At 38.1% G+C, this 16,974-nt stretch overlaps 1 protein-coding gene across 4 annotated transcripts in view; it reads left to right on the top strand.

The window, feature by feature from the left end:
- The window catches only part of EED (embryonic ectoderm development), a 31,313-nt gene extending 22,635 nt beyond the window's left edge, over positions 1-8,678 (top strand). For 3 of the 4 annotated variants that reach the window (XM_058545460.1, XM_058545459.1, XM_058545457.1), the window contains 3 exons: positions 6,974-7,132; positions 7,857-7,930; positions 8,343-8,678. In XM_058545460.1, the coding sequence (XP_058401443.1) occupies positions 6,974-7,132; positions 7,857-7,930; positions 8,343-8,469 (360 nt within the window). In that variant the 3' untranslated portion in view covers positions 8,470-8,678. The remainder of the gene's footprint in view (positions 1-6,973; positions 7,133-7,856; positions 7,931-8,342) is intronic. The other variant, XM_058545458.1, reaches the window with a different exon arrangement.
- Positions 8,679-16,974: the final 8,296 nt, after the last annotated feature.

Here is a 16,974-nt window from a genome sequence, read left to right as displayed (position 1 = left end):
TAACCTTGTCTGCATTTATGAAAAATCTTGCTTAGATGTTTTGGGGGGAGGGAGGATTTTGATTGGATTTGTGTTAAACCTATATATCAGTTTGGTAGGGAATTAGTGTCTTATTCTGCTTAGTCCTCCAATCCATGAACATGATATGTCTCTCCATTTACTTAGAACTTTTTTGATTTTTATTGTCAACATTTTGTGTTTTTTTTGTTTTTTTTTTTTTTAATTTTTTGTGTGTGAGGAAGACCGGCCCTGGGCTAACATCCATGCCCATCTTCCTCCACTTTATATGGGACGCCGCCACAGCATGGCTTGCCAAGCAGTGTGTCGGTGCGCGCCCGGGATCCGAACTGGCGAACCCTGGCCCGCTGAAGCTGAGCGCACACACTTAACCGCTTGTGCCACCGGGCCAGTGTAGTTTTTAGCATACAAGTCCTGTACGTGCTTTGTTAGATCTATACCTTTCTCTTTTTTTGAGTGATTATAAATGGTATTTCTAATTTCCATATGTATGTGTTCATTGCTAGTATATAGAAATACAGTTGATTTTTGCATATTAAGTTTGAATCCTGGGACCTAGCTGAACTGTTTATTAGGTCTAGGAGGGTTTTTTGGTTAATTACTTGGGATTTTCTAAGTAGACCATCATATCATCTGCAAATAGGGACAGTTTTATATCTTCCTTTCTGATTTGGATGCTTTTTATTTCCTTTTCTTGCCTTATTGCACTGGCAAACTTCCAGTCCTATGTTGAATAGCATTGTTAAGAGCAGACATCCTTGACTTGTTCCTGATGTTAAGGGGGATAGAATTCGTCTTTTAGTTATGTATATTAACTGTATGTTTTTTGTAGATTTTCTCTGTCAAGTTGAGAACTGTCCCTTTTTCCTTATTTTTTGAGAGTTTTATAATGAGTGTGGGTTGAATTCTGCCAAATCCTTTTTCTGCATCAGTTGATATGATCATGTGGTTATTCTTCTTTAGCCTGTTAATGCAGTGGATTGCATTGACTGGTTTTTGAATATTGATCCAGCCTTATATCCCTGGAATAAGTTTACTTGGTCATGCTGTATCATTCTTTTTATTTGTTGCTAAATTCTGTATGCTAATATTTTTTTAAAGATTTTTGTGTCTGTATTCATGAGGTATGATATTGGTCTGAAGTTTTCTTTTTTCTACTGTTTTTGTATGGTTTTGTTGTCAATAATACTGGCTTTGTAAAATGAATTGGTAAGTCTTCTCTCCTATTTTTCTGAAGGAGATTATATGGAATTGGTGTTAATTCTTTTTTAAATGGTTGGTAGAATTCTCCAGTTAAATTGTCTGGGCCTAGAAATTTTTGAGGGGGAGTTTTAAAATTACAAATTCAATTTCCTTAATAGTTAAAGGGCTGTTCAAATTCACTATTTCATATTGGGTGAATTGTGGTAGTTTGTGCTGGTTGAGGAATTGGTCCATTCCTATATCTAATGTAAAATTTATGTGTATAGAGTTGTTGATAGTATTCCCTTATTATCCTTTCATATCTGCAAGGTCTCTAGTGATAGCCCGTTTCATTCCTGAAATTGGTAATTTATGTCTACTCTTCTTTTGTCCATCTTGCTAGAGGTTTGTCAACTTTTCTGTTATCTCTTCCTATCTTTATTTCTTTCCTTGTTTGCTGTGGGTGTATTTTGCTCTTCTTTTACCAGTTTCTTAAGGTGGGAGCTTATTGAGTTGAGACTTTTTTTTTTTTTTTTTTTTTTTTTTTGCTAAGGAAGATTCACCCTGAGCTAAAATCTGTTTCCAATCTTCCTCTTTTTGCTTGAGGAAGATTTGCCCTGAGCTAACATCTGTACCAGTCTTCCTCTATTTTGTATGTGGGTCGCTGCCAGAACATGGCCACCGATGAGTGGTGTAGGTCCGTGCCCAGGAACCAAACCTGGGCCACTGAAGCAGAGCATGCTGAACTTAACCACTAGGCCACAGGGCCTGCCCCGAGACTTTTCTTTTCTAATGGAAACATTTGGTGCTATAACTTTGCCTGTCAGCACTGCTTTACCTGCATCTCATAAATTTTGACATGAAATATGTTGTTTAGTTTCTAGGTGTTGGGAGATTTTCTTTTCTTATTGATTTCTGGTTGATTCTATTGTGGTCAGAATGTACTCTTTATAATTTCGATTTTTTTTTAATTCTTGAGATTTGCTGTATGAGCCCATTTGGGGTATGTTCCATGGGAGTTTGAAAAGAATGTTTATGCTGTTGGGTGGAGTGTTCTGTAAATATCTGTTGGATTCTGTTGGTTCATGGTGTGGCTGAATTCTTCTGTATCTTTGTTGATTTTCTGTTTACTTGTTTTATCAATTACTGAGAGACAGATATTGATGTCTCCAGCTGTAGTTGTGGATTTTTATCTTTCTCCTTTCGGTTCTATATTTTGCAGCACTGTTGGTTGGTGCATACACACTTAGTATTGCTATGTCTTGGTGGCTTGACCCTTTCATCATTATGTCATGCCCATCTCTATCTCTGGTAATTTTCTGTGCTTTGAAGTCTCCTGTATCTGATAGTAATATAGCCATTCCTGCTTTCTTTTGATTAATGTTTGCATGGTATATCTTTTTCTAACCTTTTAGTTTTAATCTACATATATTGTTATATCTGACATAAGTTTCTTGTAGATAGCATATGGTTGGGTCATATTTTTTTTAATCCACTCTGCCAAACTGTCTTTTAGTTGGTGTATTCAGACCATTTATATTTCATCCTTAACATGTCAGTTATTACATTAAATCTACCTTTCTTTTTTCATTCTTTTATTTCCTTGGATTTTTCCCTCTAATTTCCTATAGGTGATGTGAACATATTTTAGAATTTCCATTTTGATTTATCTATAGTATTTTCGAGTATATTTCTTTGTGTAGCTTTTTTGGTGTTTGCTCTAGATGTTATCTATATGATATGTATGTGAATATATATATCAATCTGTTATGCATCAGCATTTTACCACTTCGAGTGAAGTGTAGAAACCTTACTTCCCTTTACATCACTTTGTCCTCCATTTATAATATAATTTTCTTAAATATTCCCTTTACAATTGAGAACTACATCAAACAATATTAAACTTTTTGCTTCAACCGTCAAACATAATTTAAAAACTTAAGGGGAAAAGGAAAATACTGTATTTACTTATTTTGCTTTTTCCATTGTTCTTTTTTTCCTTACTGATATTCAAAGATTCCTTCTTATATCATTTCCTTTCTGTTCATAAAACTTACTGTAGCCTTTTTTTTAGGGTAGGTCTGCTGGTGACAAATTTTCTTAGTTTTTTGTAGTCTGAAAATGTCCTCATTTCACCTTCATTCCTGAAAGGTATATTCACTGAATATAGGATTTTATGTTGACAGTTCTTTTCTTTAAACGCTTGAAAAGTGTTGTGCCCCTTCTTTCTGGTCTCCGTTGTTTCTGATGAGAAATCTGCCATCATTGGAATTATTTTTCCCCTGTAGGTAAGGTATTCTCTCTGTCTTAACTGCTTTCAGTATTTTTTTCTTTGTCTTTAATTTTCTGAAGTTTGAATATGATGTATCTTGATATGGATTTCTTTGAGTTTATCTTTTTGGGGTTCACTTGGGTTTTTTTTTTTTTAGTTGTGAAATTTTAGTTGTACATTATTGTTTGTCAGTCACCATATAAGTGCATCCCTCCACCCCTTGTGCCAACCCCCCACCCCCTATCACTCAGCCTTTTGAATCTGTAGTAGGTTTATGTCTTTTGGGGACATAATTTGTCCCAAATTTGGGAACTTCTCAGCCATTATTCAAATTCTTTTTTAGCCTCACTCTCTTCCTCCCCTCCTTTTGGAACTCTAATGATATGAATGTTAGATCTTTTGCTTGGTGGCTGAGACTCTGTCATTTTTTTAAGTCTGTTTTCTCTTGTTCAGGTTGGGTAATTTCTGTTGTTCTAATTTTAAATTTACTCTTTCATTGCTCCTCTACTGCTGTTGAGCCTTCAGTTTTTTATTTTGGTTATCATTTTTTTCAGTTCTAAAATTCCCGTTTTATTTTTATCTTTTATTTCTTCACTAAGACTTTTTTTTATTGTTTTAATTGTATTTTTAATTGCTCATTGAAGCATTTTTGTGACGGCTGCTTTAAAATCCTTGTCAGGTGGTTCTAACCTATGTCATCTCAGTGTTTGCATCTATTGATCTTTTCTCATTAAAGTTGAGATTTTTACATTTCTTGGTATGACAAGTGACTTTTAACTGAGGTCTGGATTTTGGGGTAATATGTTATGAGACTCTGGATCTTATTTTGATCTTCTACAGCAGGCTTCATCTGATAAATTTTCAGCTGGGGAATGGGAATGCTGCCTCATGATTCGCAAGTGGCAGGGAAAGTCTAGGTTTCCCACTTGGTTGACTTGGTGATGGTATCTCATTACTGCTGGGGTGGGAGTTCAGGCTTTCCACTGGGCCTCAGGTGACACCACCCTAGCTGGGAGAGGCTGGGATGCCTCAATACTGCTCCCCAGGTGGTCTCCACTGACAGTGCAGTTAATGGGTGGTTGTGAACATTCTGACTCTCCACTGGACCTTTTCTGAGAGGAGGAGGACCCTAACCAGAGAGGAGGAGAACCTCATTACCCTGAGAGGTAGGGAGGAGTCAGGAGTATACACTTGAGGTGCTTAGTTACCACCGGAGGATTCCCCACTGGGCCTTTGCTGGGCTGTGTGGGAGCAGGTCCACAGTTTTTTCTGTGGTATTTGACTGAAGTAGAGTGTTTGAAAATTTTTTCTCTTGCTAGGTTGCCACTTTACTGGTCCTTTGGCTAGAGAGAACAGGCTTTTGTTGGAGCGTTTTTTGTCTTCACCGATTAGCACTGCTGAATTGTTGCCTTCTCTAGCAGTCTGGGATACGTAAATGAGGCGAAAGGGAACTCAACCTTCTCCTTGTCCCAGGAGCCCTACCAATCTGCCTTCTCTGTTCCTCTCAGAGTCTTACGTTTGCTTTATATTTGATATTCAGACTTTTAAGCTTTGCTTATTGGGACAAATAGGGAAAAGTACATCTACTCCATTTATTTTGGAATCAGACGTAAAAAGCCAGTACATCTAAAATTTCAGCTCTTACAACTGAATCAGACGATAGGAAATGATTTCTGCATTTTCGGTGGGAAGCTGAACTGAATGAACTATTGGTGGTCTCAAATCTGGCTCTGCATCAGAATCATTGGGAGAACATTGTAAAAATAGATTCTTAGGCCTCACCCCAGAAATTCTAAATCTGGCACAAGGACTTGGGAATTTGTAATTTTAAAAAGCTCTCTAGATGATTTTTTTGAGTGCAGCCATCCATTAGCATGGGCAAATTCTTTTTATTTGCTGTGCTTTAGTTCTCCATGAGGGAGCTCTACTAATTAAGGATCCTTTACCAATGTAGACAGTAAGAAGCACTTGAAGAGCTATTTTACAATTCTTCTGCTTCAGCCTCCCCTCTCAGAGATTCTGATTCAGTAGAGTTGGGGCCAAGATGAGTTTTTTGAGAAAACTCTGCAGGCTATTGGTCCAATTATACACTTACTTAAGAGTCATCAGACGAGGTGATCTAAAGTACTTTACAGTAAAGAACTTACATAATCTAAAAAAGGCAGAGAAGTAAAAAGTGTGTTGTCCCCTCCCTAATCTTCCTGTGGCCCTGCTCTTAAACTGTTTATTTTTTTTATTTTTATTTTTTTGTGAGGAAGATCAGCCCTGAGCTAACATCCATGCCAATCCTCCTCTTTTTGCTGAGGAAGAGTGGCCCTGAGCTAACATCCATGCTGATCTTCCTCCACTTTATGTGGGACGCCACCACAGCATGGCCTGACAAGTGGTGCAGCCGTGCGAGCCCAGGATCCGAACCCGGGCCACCAGCAATGGAACGCACACACTTAACCACTACGCCACAGGGCCGGCCCCTCTTAAACTGTTTAAATGCCAGTGAACCCCACGAGGCTGCTGCATGTGATTGTGTAGGCTGTAAAACTTGTAAAACTCCAGGAGGCACTCTTCACCTACATCAGGGTTTCTCAATCCTGGCCCTATTGAGGTTGGGTCAGATAATTCTTTTTTGTGGGAGGGGCTGTTCTGTGCATTGTAAGGTGTTCAGCAGCATCTCTAGCCTCTGTTTGCTAAAGGCCAGAGACATTGCTAAATGTCCCTTAATGGGCAAACCACTGACTTAAACAGTAATATGAAGAGTGCCCACTGTTTTGCAATTTTTCTTCCATTGTATTTTTTACCACTTGCTGCTTAAGTAGAATGTGTGCAAAGGTTCGATGTTGGGGGATAGGGAAGGTGTAACTCAGCCTATTTCAATCCCGTCCCTGCATCAATGTCTTGATGTTAAATCACTGCTTTTATTGGCTTCTATATAATCGGATCTCCGAGGCCCTTTCTGTGAATTCATTAGCTTTCTTATGACATCTTTTGAGCACCTACCATGTAGTGCAGACACGGGATGAAGGAATAATAGTTAACCAGATAAAGGGAACCACGTGGGGTTAGAAGTGGACTGGGCATTTGGACGGGAAAAGATGAAACTAGTGATGTAAGCAGGGGCCATATTGAAGAGCCATGTGTTCTAATACGATGCTTGTAATTTACCTTTGCTATAAAACACTTCAAGTCCCTAGATGCTAAAGTATCTAGAGCTGAATTTGGTTAGGCTTAGAAGAGAAATTGTGACTTCCAACATGAATGTTCCAGACAATGTAATGCTTTTGTATTGTCAAAATCTGTTGATAATCAGACTTCTTGTCCTCAAGTGTGGACAATGACTCTGTAAATATAAATGAATGTATATCACTGTACTTAGATGGATAACTAGGTTCTAAGAGCTGTCAATTCTAAAATGATAGTAGAGGAAAAGCTTTGTTTTTAATATTTAAAATTCAGTTCTACAAGTAACGTTTCCTTTTTTCTCATTTCTTGCTCTCTTTTTTAAAGTCTTGTGAAAACGCCATCGTGTGCTGGAAACCTGGCAAAATGGAAGATGATATAGATAAAATTAAACCCAGTGAGTCTAATGTGACTATTCTTGGGCGATTTGATTACAGCCAGTGTGACATTTGGTACATGAGGTTTTCTATGGATTTCTGGCAAAAGGTAGCAACATATTTTTACATTTTGATATATTTTACTTAAAACCAGGGCAATTTTAGTTTTCTCTGTTGTGCATCTGTGTTTTGTTTCCTTTAATAATCTGCCTTGATGTTGTGTATTAATTGCTTTGGCCTTTGACATTATTTATTCTACCCTTGTGGCTCTGCACACCATCTGCAGTGCTTATTATAAATGAAATTGACAGATTTCAATGGTGGCAATTAGGTGTTTACTTTCCATAACATATGTTACTAAGATTTAATGTTTTGATCTTTTTATGTAGCTTTTTCCTAGAAAAACTTAGAGAAAAATCAACATGAAAGAGACAAAATACTAGTTAACTAAAATTTTAAAGAAATTTGGTGTTAGGATTTTGTGGTAACAAATTACCTGTGTAGTTATTTCTGTAAGAAAGCTTTGGAAGAGTTTTCTATAGCTTTTGCTATAGTTCTTCAAGGCAGAATAAAGAGTGCATGCTAACAATGTAAATTGTAAAGCCCTTTATAAATTTGCAAAACGCCTTCTTAATTTATTCAAGACAGCTCTGTAAGCATAAGTTGCTCTTATCCCCATTTACAAATCAGAAATATAAGATACAAAGAAATAATCAAGAGCATAGCAGAGGCAGGAGTTGAGTTTTTTCTGAAATAAAAAAGATGTCCTAGGATTGCTTGAAATCTTTATAGCTTATTTTAATAATTAGATGTTTTTTAAAATGTTTATACAGATGCTTGCATTGGGCAATCAGGTTGGCAAACTTTATGTTTGGGATTTAGAAGTAGAAGATCCTCATAAAGCCAAGTAAGTATTTAGAACTACCTGGTCATAATTTCTCCCTTTTTCTCCAACATGTTATGCCAGTATAGAGGAACTAATGATACTTGCAATGTCATCCTTAAATCATTTGTAACATTTACATGTCTCAGTTATTTTAAAGTATTTCTTTTTTATTCTAATAATGATTGTTTTTCATGAGTACTTTGATGACAAGTTAATTCTCTTTTTATGTAAGTTATATGGTGCCTCTTGAATTTAAAACATACCCAAATTTTATGAAATTTGAGATTGAGCTTTTAGTGAAGTATGTTCTGGTTTTGAATGCTTTCTGTATGACTTGCAACATCTATTCATTTTCTAATTCATTGTTTTAAGTTAGATATTGGCAACATTATGTATGTATGGTATTTAACCTGTTGTCATGTTTTCTCCCTAGATGTACCACACTGACTCATCATAAATGTGGTGCTGCTATTCGACAAACCAGTTTTAGCAGGGATAGCAGCATTCTTATAGCTGTTTGTGATGATGCCAGTATTTGGCGCTGGGACCGACTTCGATAAAATACTTTTTCCTAATCAAAATTAGAGTGTGTTTTCTCTGTACAATAGAATTAATGTATCTTGCTAGTAAAGGCACATAGAGCATTTAGAGTTGTCTTTCAGCATTCAATCAGGCTGAGCTGAATGTAGTGATGTTTACATTGTTTACACTCTTTGTACTGTCTCCTGCTCAGACTCTACTGCTTTTAATAAAAATTTATTTTTGTAAAGCTGTGTGTTATTTTAGTTTATTTTCATTGTGATGAAAAGAAATGTTGAAAGTAATAAAATTATGCCTTATATTTTTGTAATAATTGTTTTTTGTAGTTCACTTAACTGGAGAGAGCTAATGTAATGTAGTGACTAAGTGTAAGCTCTAGAACTAAACTGAGTTTAAATCTTGGCTCTGCCACTAATTGGCCTTGGATAAGTAACTTAACATCTCTGTGCTTCAGTTTCCTCATGTGTGAAATAGAAATAATAATACCTACCAATGATAATTATGAGGATCAAAGGATTTAATACATGTTCAGCAATTAGAACAGTACTTGACATACCATGCTAAACCCATATCTTTATTGGAAATTGTATTTCCTGTGGTTTTGTATTTCTTCTGTAATAGTTTTATAATAAGTAGTTATGTTAAAAATTCGATAGAATTGTAACATAATAATGTTCCTCCTCTTTTTGCTGAGGAAGATTGGCCCTGGGCTAACATCTGTGCCCATCTTCCTCTACTTTACATGGGACACCGCCACAGCATGGCTTGATGAGCATTGCATCGGTGTGTGCCCGGGATCTGAGCCAGCGAACCCTCGGGCCGCCAAAGTGGAGCGCGCGCACTTAACCACTGCACCACTGGGCTGGCCCCTATAATAATGTTTTAATAACCTGTCTTTACAGTTAAAAGCTATTGTTGCCATCCAGTTTGCAGCTAGGCCATTAGTAATCTTAATGGAAATATTATTAGAGCAAGAGAGGAGAGGACATAGAAGCTTCAGTGCAGTGGATTGAAAAATGAAAGAAATAGTGAATATATCTGAATAGTGGGTTATTGTCTCCTTTTCTAGAAGGGAATTGTTTAAGAGAAGTAAGTAGATTGAGGATATCAGGGATGAGAGTAGTTGGTTGTTTTGTCTCAAACATAGGGTGCTTTGCTTATATTTATGGACAAAAAACAGTAACAAGAATGAAATTGAGATATAAAAGACCAGAAAATCCCAAAGAGTTAGGACCAAGATGACATGTGGAGGCGTTAACCTGAAGCAGAAAGAATGAAGAAAGCCTGAGTGATCGTAAAGATAAGGCAGGAGGTAAAATGAGGGGAGCCAGGGTAAAATACACAAGACTGAATTTTGTCAAGTTTTTAGATTTCATGAGCCTTTTTCTATAAATCTTTTAATACATTTCCATGAGTATACCATTATTTAATACTTTTTTGGACATGTTGCTTCCAATTTTTTGCTGTTATTTATATTTATGATATATATTACTTATAATATTTTCAGCCCAGCACACAAGTCTATGTACCTCTCTGATTATTTCCTTAGGTTCATTTGTCAGAATTAATTACTGAATGAGAGGGTATTTTTATAAAGCTTGTACCAAATTTGCTTGCTCTGACACTATATGTTAGTGTCCATTTCAGTTTTGTTTTCAGTTCCTGTAGATCAGAGTTCAGCAAACTTTTCTGTAAACAGCCAGATAGTAAATATTTTAGGCTTTGTGAGCCGTAGTCTCTGTCACATCCACTCAGCTCTGCTGCTATAGTGTGAGAGCAGCCATAGACAATATGTAAACGAATGGGCCTGGCTGTGTTTGAATAAAACTTATGAAAACAACCAGTGGGCCATATTTGCTCCACAAGCCATAGTTTGCTAATCCTTGCTGTGGATACTAGCTATTAAAACAAAGAATCTTCAGGAGGCCCCTAAAATTGCTGAAAATTTAGGTCAACCAAATAGCTCACAATAAGAGATGACCAGGGGCTGGCCTGGTGGCGCAGCAGTTAAGTGTGTGCACTCCACTGCAGCGGCCTGGGGTTCGCCAGTTTGGATCCTGGGCACGCACCGACGCACCGCTTGTCAAGCCATGCTGTGGCAGCATCCCATATAAAGTAGAGGAAGATGGGCATGGATGTTAGCTCAGAGCCAGTCTTCCTCAGCAAAAAGAGGAGGATTGGCATCGGATGTTAGCTCAGGGCTGATCTTCCTCACACACACAAAAAAAAGATGACCAGATAGACAATGAAAGAAGCTGCTTGACAGTTGAAATAATACATAATATATTTAGACTACCCAAGACTTCAGATATCAGAATTCTCCAATAGAGAATATAAAAGAGCCACATGTAGAATTGCAACTCTCCTCACTGTACTCGCTCTCCTCATTCCTTGCTTATTCTCCATTTCAATATACTGAATATACTAATATTCAATATACTAATATAGTGAATAATTGACTTATTTGGTTTGTTGTATTTCTCCTTCCACTGGGATATAGGCTTTATGAGGGTGGGTTTTTTTTTTTTTCTGTTATTTCACTGGTATAACCCCAGTACCTATAACAGTATCTTGCACATAGTAGCTGCTGAATAAATATTTGAAGGTAATTATTTTACTTGCTACCATGATATCTAAGAGTGCCACGTGGGCATATATGATAGAGCTAGGAGAGAGATGGTTCTGGCATCTTCCTTACCATCGTGTCTCCTCCTACTTCCACTGCAGTCAGTGCCACTAAAGTGCCAGCCTGCTTCAGTCTCTACCAAGCCCAGAACTTCACCCTGGTCTGTATCCATGTCCTGAGAAAAAGTGTCCATGGTTTATTTCAAGCTGGGTGAGGAGCCAACTGATGCCACGTCCTATAGTATCCTTTTGTGGTGAGGCAAGGTGCTCATCAGGACAGCAGGTGGTTCTAAGGTCTTTCACACCACACTTTGAAGGACAATAAGTTGTGAAAGTCCCTGGGTGTTTTTATTTCTTAAACAGTGGGACCCAAGGATTGGCATTCCTACACTATGGGTCTAGCTAGGGCCTGATGCTTGATCTAAACTCCCTCTTCCAGTCATTCACCACAAGTATTACAGTGCTGTGATCATCCATGAGTTCTCCCTTCAATGCCACATCCTGGAGCCCATTTTCTTCCTGGGTTACTACACTTTGGATAGTGAGGGCGCCTTTGAAAGTAAGCTTAACTCACCCGGACCTCCAATCCAAATGTAGACAACAAACCCTGCTCAGCGGAGGTGTTAAGCACCATGACACTGTCCATGCCTGCCAAGATAGTGCTCATTGCCCCAAGGAAGCCAAAGTCATGATACATGCCAGAGCTGGGTAAGGGACACTGAGGATTCCTGTCTATGGATTTCAGACTGAAGTCTTCTGGAGCCCCCTCTGCTTCAAGGATTCCACACCCAGCTCTTTGTGAAAGAAATGTAGAATAATTCCAGAGGAACAGGATGCTATTGGTCCTATTTCTAGTGTGTAGACAGGGTTAGCTACATAATTGGCAGGGCCCATTGCAAAATGAAAATGCAAGCCTCTTGTTTAAAAAGCAGGAAAAAAGTGCCATTAAAGGTACTAAAATATAAAGCTTTTTCCTTTCTATGATTTCTTTCTCAACTTTTCAAGGTATTTTTTATTTGCTTTTTAATGCCATTCTAAGTAAAGTTAAAATTTTATATTAGCATGAATTTTACCATTCATCTTCATACTGTATAATGACAGTTTTCAATGCAAACGGAAAAGCATTAACTTTTTTTTTTTAATTTTTTGTTTATTGCAGTAACATTGGTTTATAACATTGTAAAAATTTCAGGTGTACATCATTGTACTTCTATTTCTGCATAGATTACATCATGTTCACCACCAAAATACTAATTACAACCCATCACCACACACATGTACCGAATTATCCCTTTCACCCTCCTCCCTCCCTCCTTCCCCTCTGGTAACCACCAATCCAATCTCTGTCCCTATGTGTTTGTTTATTGTTGTTATTATCTACTACTTAATGAAGGAAATCATACGGTGTTTGACCTTCTCCCTCTGACTTATTTCACTTTGCATTATACCCTCAATGTCCATCCATGTTGTCACAAATGGCTGGATTTCATCGTTTCTTATGGCTGAGTAGTATTCCATTGTGTATATATACCACATCTTTATCCATTCGTCCCTTGATGGGCACTTCGGTTGCTTCCAAGTCTTGGCTATTGTGAATAACGCTGCAGTGAACACAGGGGTGCATGTACCTTTACAAATTGGTGTTTTCAAGTTCTTTGGATAAATACCCAACAGTGGAATAGCTGGATCATATGGTAGTTCTATCCTTGATTTTTTGAGAAATCTCCATACTGTTTTGCATAGTGGCTGCACCAGTTTGCACTCCCACCAGCAGTGTATGAGAGTTCCCTTCTCTCCACATCCTCTCCAACACATGTTGTTTCCTGTCTTGTTAATTATAGCCATTCTGACGGGCGTGAGGTGATATTGTAGTTTTGATTTTCATTTCCCTGATAGTTACTGATGTTGAACATCTTTTCATGTGTCTGTTGGCCATCTGTATATCTTCTTTGGAGAAATGTCTGTTCAGATCTTTTGCCCATTTTTTAATTGGGTTGGTAGTTTTTTTTGTTGTTGAGATGCATCAGTTCTTTATATATTTTGGAGATTAAGCCCTTGTCAGATGTATGGTTGCAAATATCTTCTCCCAATTGTTAGGTTGTCTTTTTGTTTTGTTGATGGTTTCCTTTGCTGAGCAGAAGCTTTTTAGTTTGATGTAGTCCCACGGAAAAGCATTAACTCTTATGTGGAATCATTCAACTTACGTAATTGGTTTTTCGTAGCTCAGACATTCATGTGTATTTTGTTTTTACCAGTACAGTGGAAACGCTGGACAGAAGTAACTCAACGTTTTATTTCACTTCTTGATACCACTCATTCTACCAACATTCTGCCTTTGACTTACTGGTGTGTAGGGAGAAACTAAAAGGAAAACAGACTATTGGTTGCCCTATCTTTCCCTTTTCTTCTCTGTCATCTTCAGTGTTAAGAGGTTGGCTGATTCAAGGAAGTAACAAGAATAGGGTTCCTTGGTTGTTGGTGTTTTCAAAAATGCCATGTCTTCTTTGTTCAAGTCCTGGTTCAAACTGAAAGATGACCTCTTGGGGCTGTCAGCACCCCTGCCTAATCAGTTGTAGATTAACACGCTTACCTTGCACTCATTTTGAGTCTTACTGAATTCCACACATTATGAGTCCAACGGAATTCTTTGCTCATGGGGAATTGCGAATGCTATCTGTAAATAGAGTGGCAAGGAACACAAGACATGCATATTGCACATCTATCATACACATGCCGCATTGTTCCATCGGTCTTTACTTACAAAATGCAAGTTCAAGGATAAAATTATTAAGAATTTCAAGATGGGAACAGCAGAGCATTAAAGCAAGCATGGGGTCTTTCTGAGCTCAGTGCCCTGTACTGCCTAGGTCACATGTCTGTGAAGCTGACCCTGCCTGGGGCTGACCTGAGGTCCTGTGCCTCCTTTTTCCCAGCAGCTCCTTCTGGCACTGACATCTCTGTTGATAGGTTCTCATTTCTTTTCTAAACTATTTAGTCTTATTATCAGTCTCTTTCTGGCTCTATCTTGATTTCTTTGTTCAGTTTAAGTAAAATGAATAGAACAATTCTCCACCTTTTCCCCTTCTCTCCCCAATCCCTCCCCACCCAAAAAATAGAAAAATAATTCAGTGTTTGTTTCAGCAATAGGAAATAGGGGAGAAGCTAGGAGCCATATTGTGCTCTGTGGGGAGGGGACTGAGTCTAAAGAAACCCACGAGGCAGAGTAGGTGGTTGCTGTTGCAGAAATGACAAGTAAGATGATGTCTTGGGCATTTAGAAGGAAAAAGAATGGACTAAGAAAAGGCTGGGATGTTGCTTAGGTGTATCATTCTACTACAGAATATTGGAAAAGGCCTAGATAGAAATGAAATGATTTTAAAGTTGTTTTTAGGCAAATGCCTGAGAAGGGCAGAGTTCTAAAGAACTGATGGTTACCTTGTCCAGAAGTGCTTAAAGAATTAAGATGTTCATTTGAGGCAAAGGGGACAGTCATTCTGCTTAATTGTATCTTCAGGCTTGCATGTGGTATCTAGGACAATAATTTTTAAACTTTTTTAATGCAATCCACAGTAAGAAATAGACTATACATAATATCCCAATCACACACACACACACACATAACTAAAACAAAAAGTTCCATGAAACAATACAGTTATCATGTATGATTTATTCTAAAATTTTCTATTTCTTTTTTTTTTGTAATGCAGTTGTGACTCACTAAATTGATTTCACAACCCAATAATGGATCTCAACCTGTAGTTTGAAACACACTGATCTAGGGAAAATTAGTCTAGATGGCTTTTACCAAGGAGATTGGGAGTAGGACCCACATTGTCAGAAATACAAGCATAAGTAAAAAAATGCTACATGGTCTCTAACCACAGAGCACAGCTCTAACACTGTAAAGTGTGTAACTTCCCCTACTTTCATTTATCACCTGTGGGTTTCTCCTGTTGTGATTTGTAGAAAATGACTATCATTTTGGAATTGAACTGGTGGATTTCTAAAAAGATTCTTGGTATTTTGTGGTTATTTTCTGATGCAGAGCAAGACTTCACATGAATGAAAGCAGGCTCATTTCACCTCCTTGCTTTAGTTACCTCAGGCTAATGTGAAACGTAAAAAGTAGGGTGATTTCTGTTACATTTTGTGTAATGAGTGAGGGAGTGTATATTTGTGTTTAATTATAAAACCATTAAATTGTGGGTTGTCAGAAAATCATTGATTGTTAGAAATGTGTGGTATTATGTTGGCCATTACTTGATTTTTTTATTTGATGCAAAATCACTTTTTAAACTGCTAAAATTTTGTATGAAAAAAGGTTTGGTTTATCCTTCTGAAAGACTGATTGCAAGTCAAGGCTTAATAACCCCAGTTCTGAGTAGCTACCTAAGAGTTCTGCGTTGTTTCCTTCGACTTCCTGAATAAAGCTGGCTGGAACAGAATGTTTGTAACTCTTAGAGGTCAAAACCCTTTGTGAAGGCCCTCCAAAATAATAAGTTACCTTTGCCTTAAAATGTGAGCTCCTAATAGAAGAGAATCCTTTATTTATACATTTAATTGGCCAAGTATGCAAAGCATCACATTACTTAGGCCCCTATATAAACCTGTGTCATGCAATGGCTCCCAAATGCTGGTCTGTGGAAAGAGAGTGCACCAGAATCATTTAGGGAGCATATGACAGATCTCTTGAGTCCCAACCTGAGACATTCGAATTCATTATTTTTTAAAAGCTCCCCCAGATGATTCTAATGCACATATTAAGTTTATCTTAGCCCAGCAGCACAACTTTCCACAGTCATTTGAAACTCTTGCTCTTGCTAACTAGTGCCTCCCAAACTCATGTCCAAGGCTACTTGGTGGGAGTGATGGAGAATTAATAGCTCTGCTGTCTGCTGGGTCACCTCTGAGGCTGAGATTTAGCATTGTTTCCTCCCAGGTCCCAGACTGGGTCCTGATTCAGCTTCCTGTCAGGACTCCTCTCTCTATGGCCTTGCTTTCTAGTCTTCTGGGCCACAACCAAGAAAAGGACATCCATGAGAGATAGCTGCAGAGAGACTGGGACTTGACAGGGCTGGTCCCACATAGACTGGAGTCTCTCCATTCTTCTTCCTGCTGGGGCCCCTCAAGGGCTGATGCCTCTATCTCTTTCCTTCTGGTGGTCTTGCCAGGCTTGGGACTAGCACCTGCCAGGCTGCTTCCCTGGCAGAGGCTTTCCAGATAGTTAAGCTGCTTTCTGCATGCACATGGTAGGGGCTCAGTTAATATTTTTTAAATGAATAAATGTTTGTCCCCTGGAAAGAGTTTCCACCTTTCTGAGTTACTGCCTCTCTTCTGCTTCCCTTCATAATATCTCTAGTTGAACCTCCTCATTTTAGCATACCATTGAAATGCAATGCACCGTTGTGGTTTCCTATGCTATAAAATCAGTGTCAGACTAAGAGCTTTTGAAACACAGAAGCCTTTCCTTATTTTTTGAATCCTGATGTTTAACACACTGTTTGGCTCATAGGAGGCATTCAATGAAATGTTGAATGAACAAAAATGAGCTAAGAAATCTTTGCTCAAATGAATGTCTGATGAGTTTCAGACAATATGAACTGCCTCCCCCCCCCCCCCGCCATGTGTGTGAATAGAGTGATGAAGGCATGCTTGAACACCACTAGGCCTATTCCTTTATGTAAAGCTGCCCTGGGAAAAGAAAGGGAAGATTTTTACCTTACTGGCCTTGATATTCTTAGCCCCTAGCACATACAGAGCCTAGCCTCTTGTATTTTCTTTGACAGTGTTTTTCAAATTAGTTAGAACTAATTTCTAGCTTCAGGGTCCATGTTTATAACCATGGTGATAGACAACATAGTTTATGTGTCTGAAGTAAATACCTCACAATGTGCAGTCCA

Source organism: Diceros bicornis, chromosome 7 (genome assembly GCF_020826845.1).
Source record: "Diceros bicornis minor isolate mBicDic1 chromosome 7, mDicBic1.mat.cur, whole genome shotgun sequence".
Lineage (NCBI taxonomy): Eukaryota > Metazoa > Chordata > Mammalia > Perissodactyla > Rhinocerotidae > Diceros > Diceros bicornis.
Note: the sequence above shows the minus strand (reverse complement) of the source record. Positions and strands in the feature narration are given on the sequence as shown.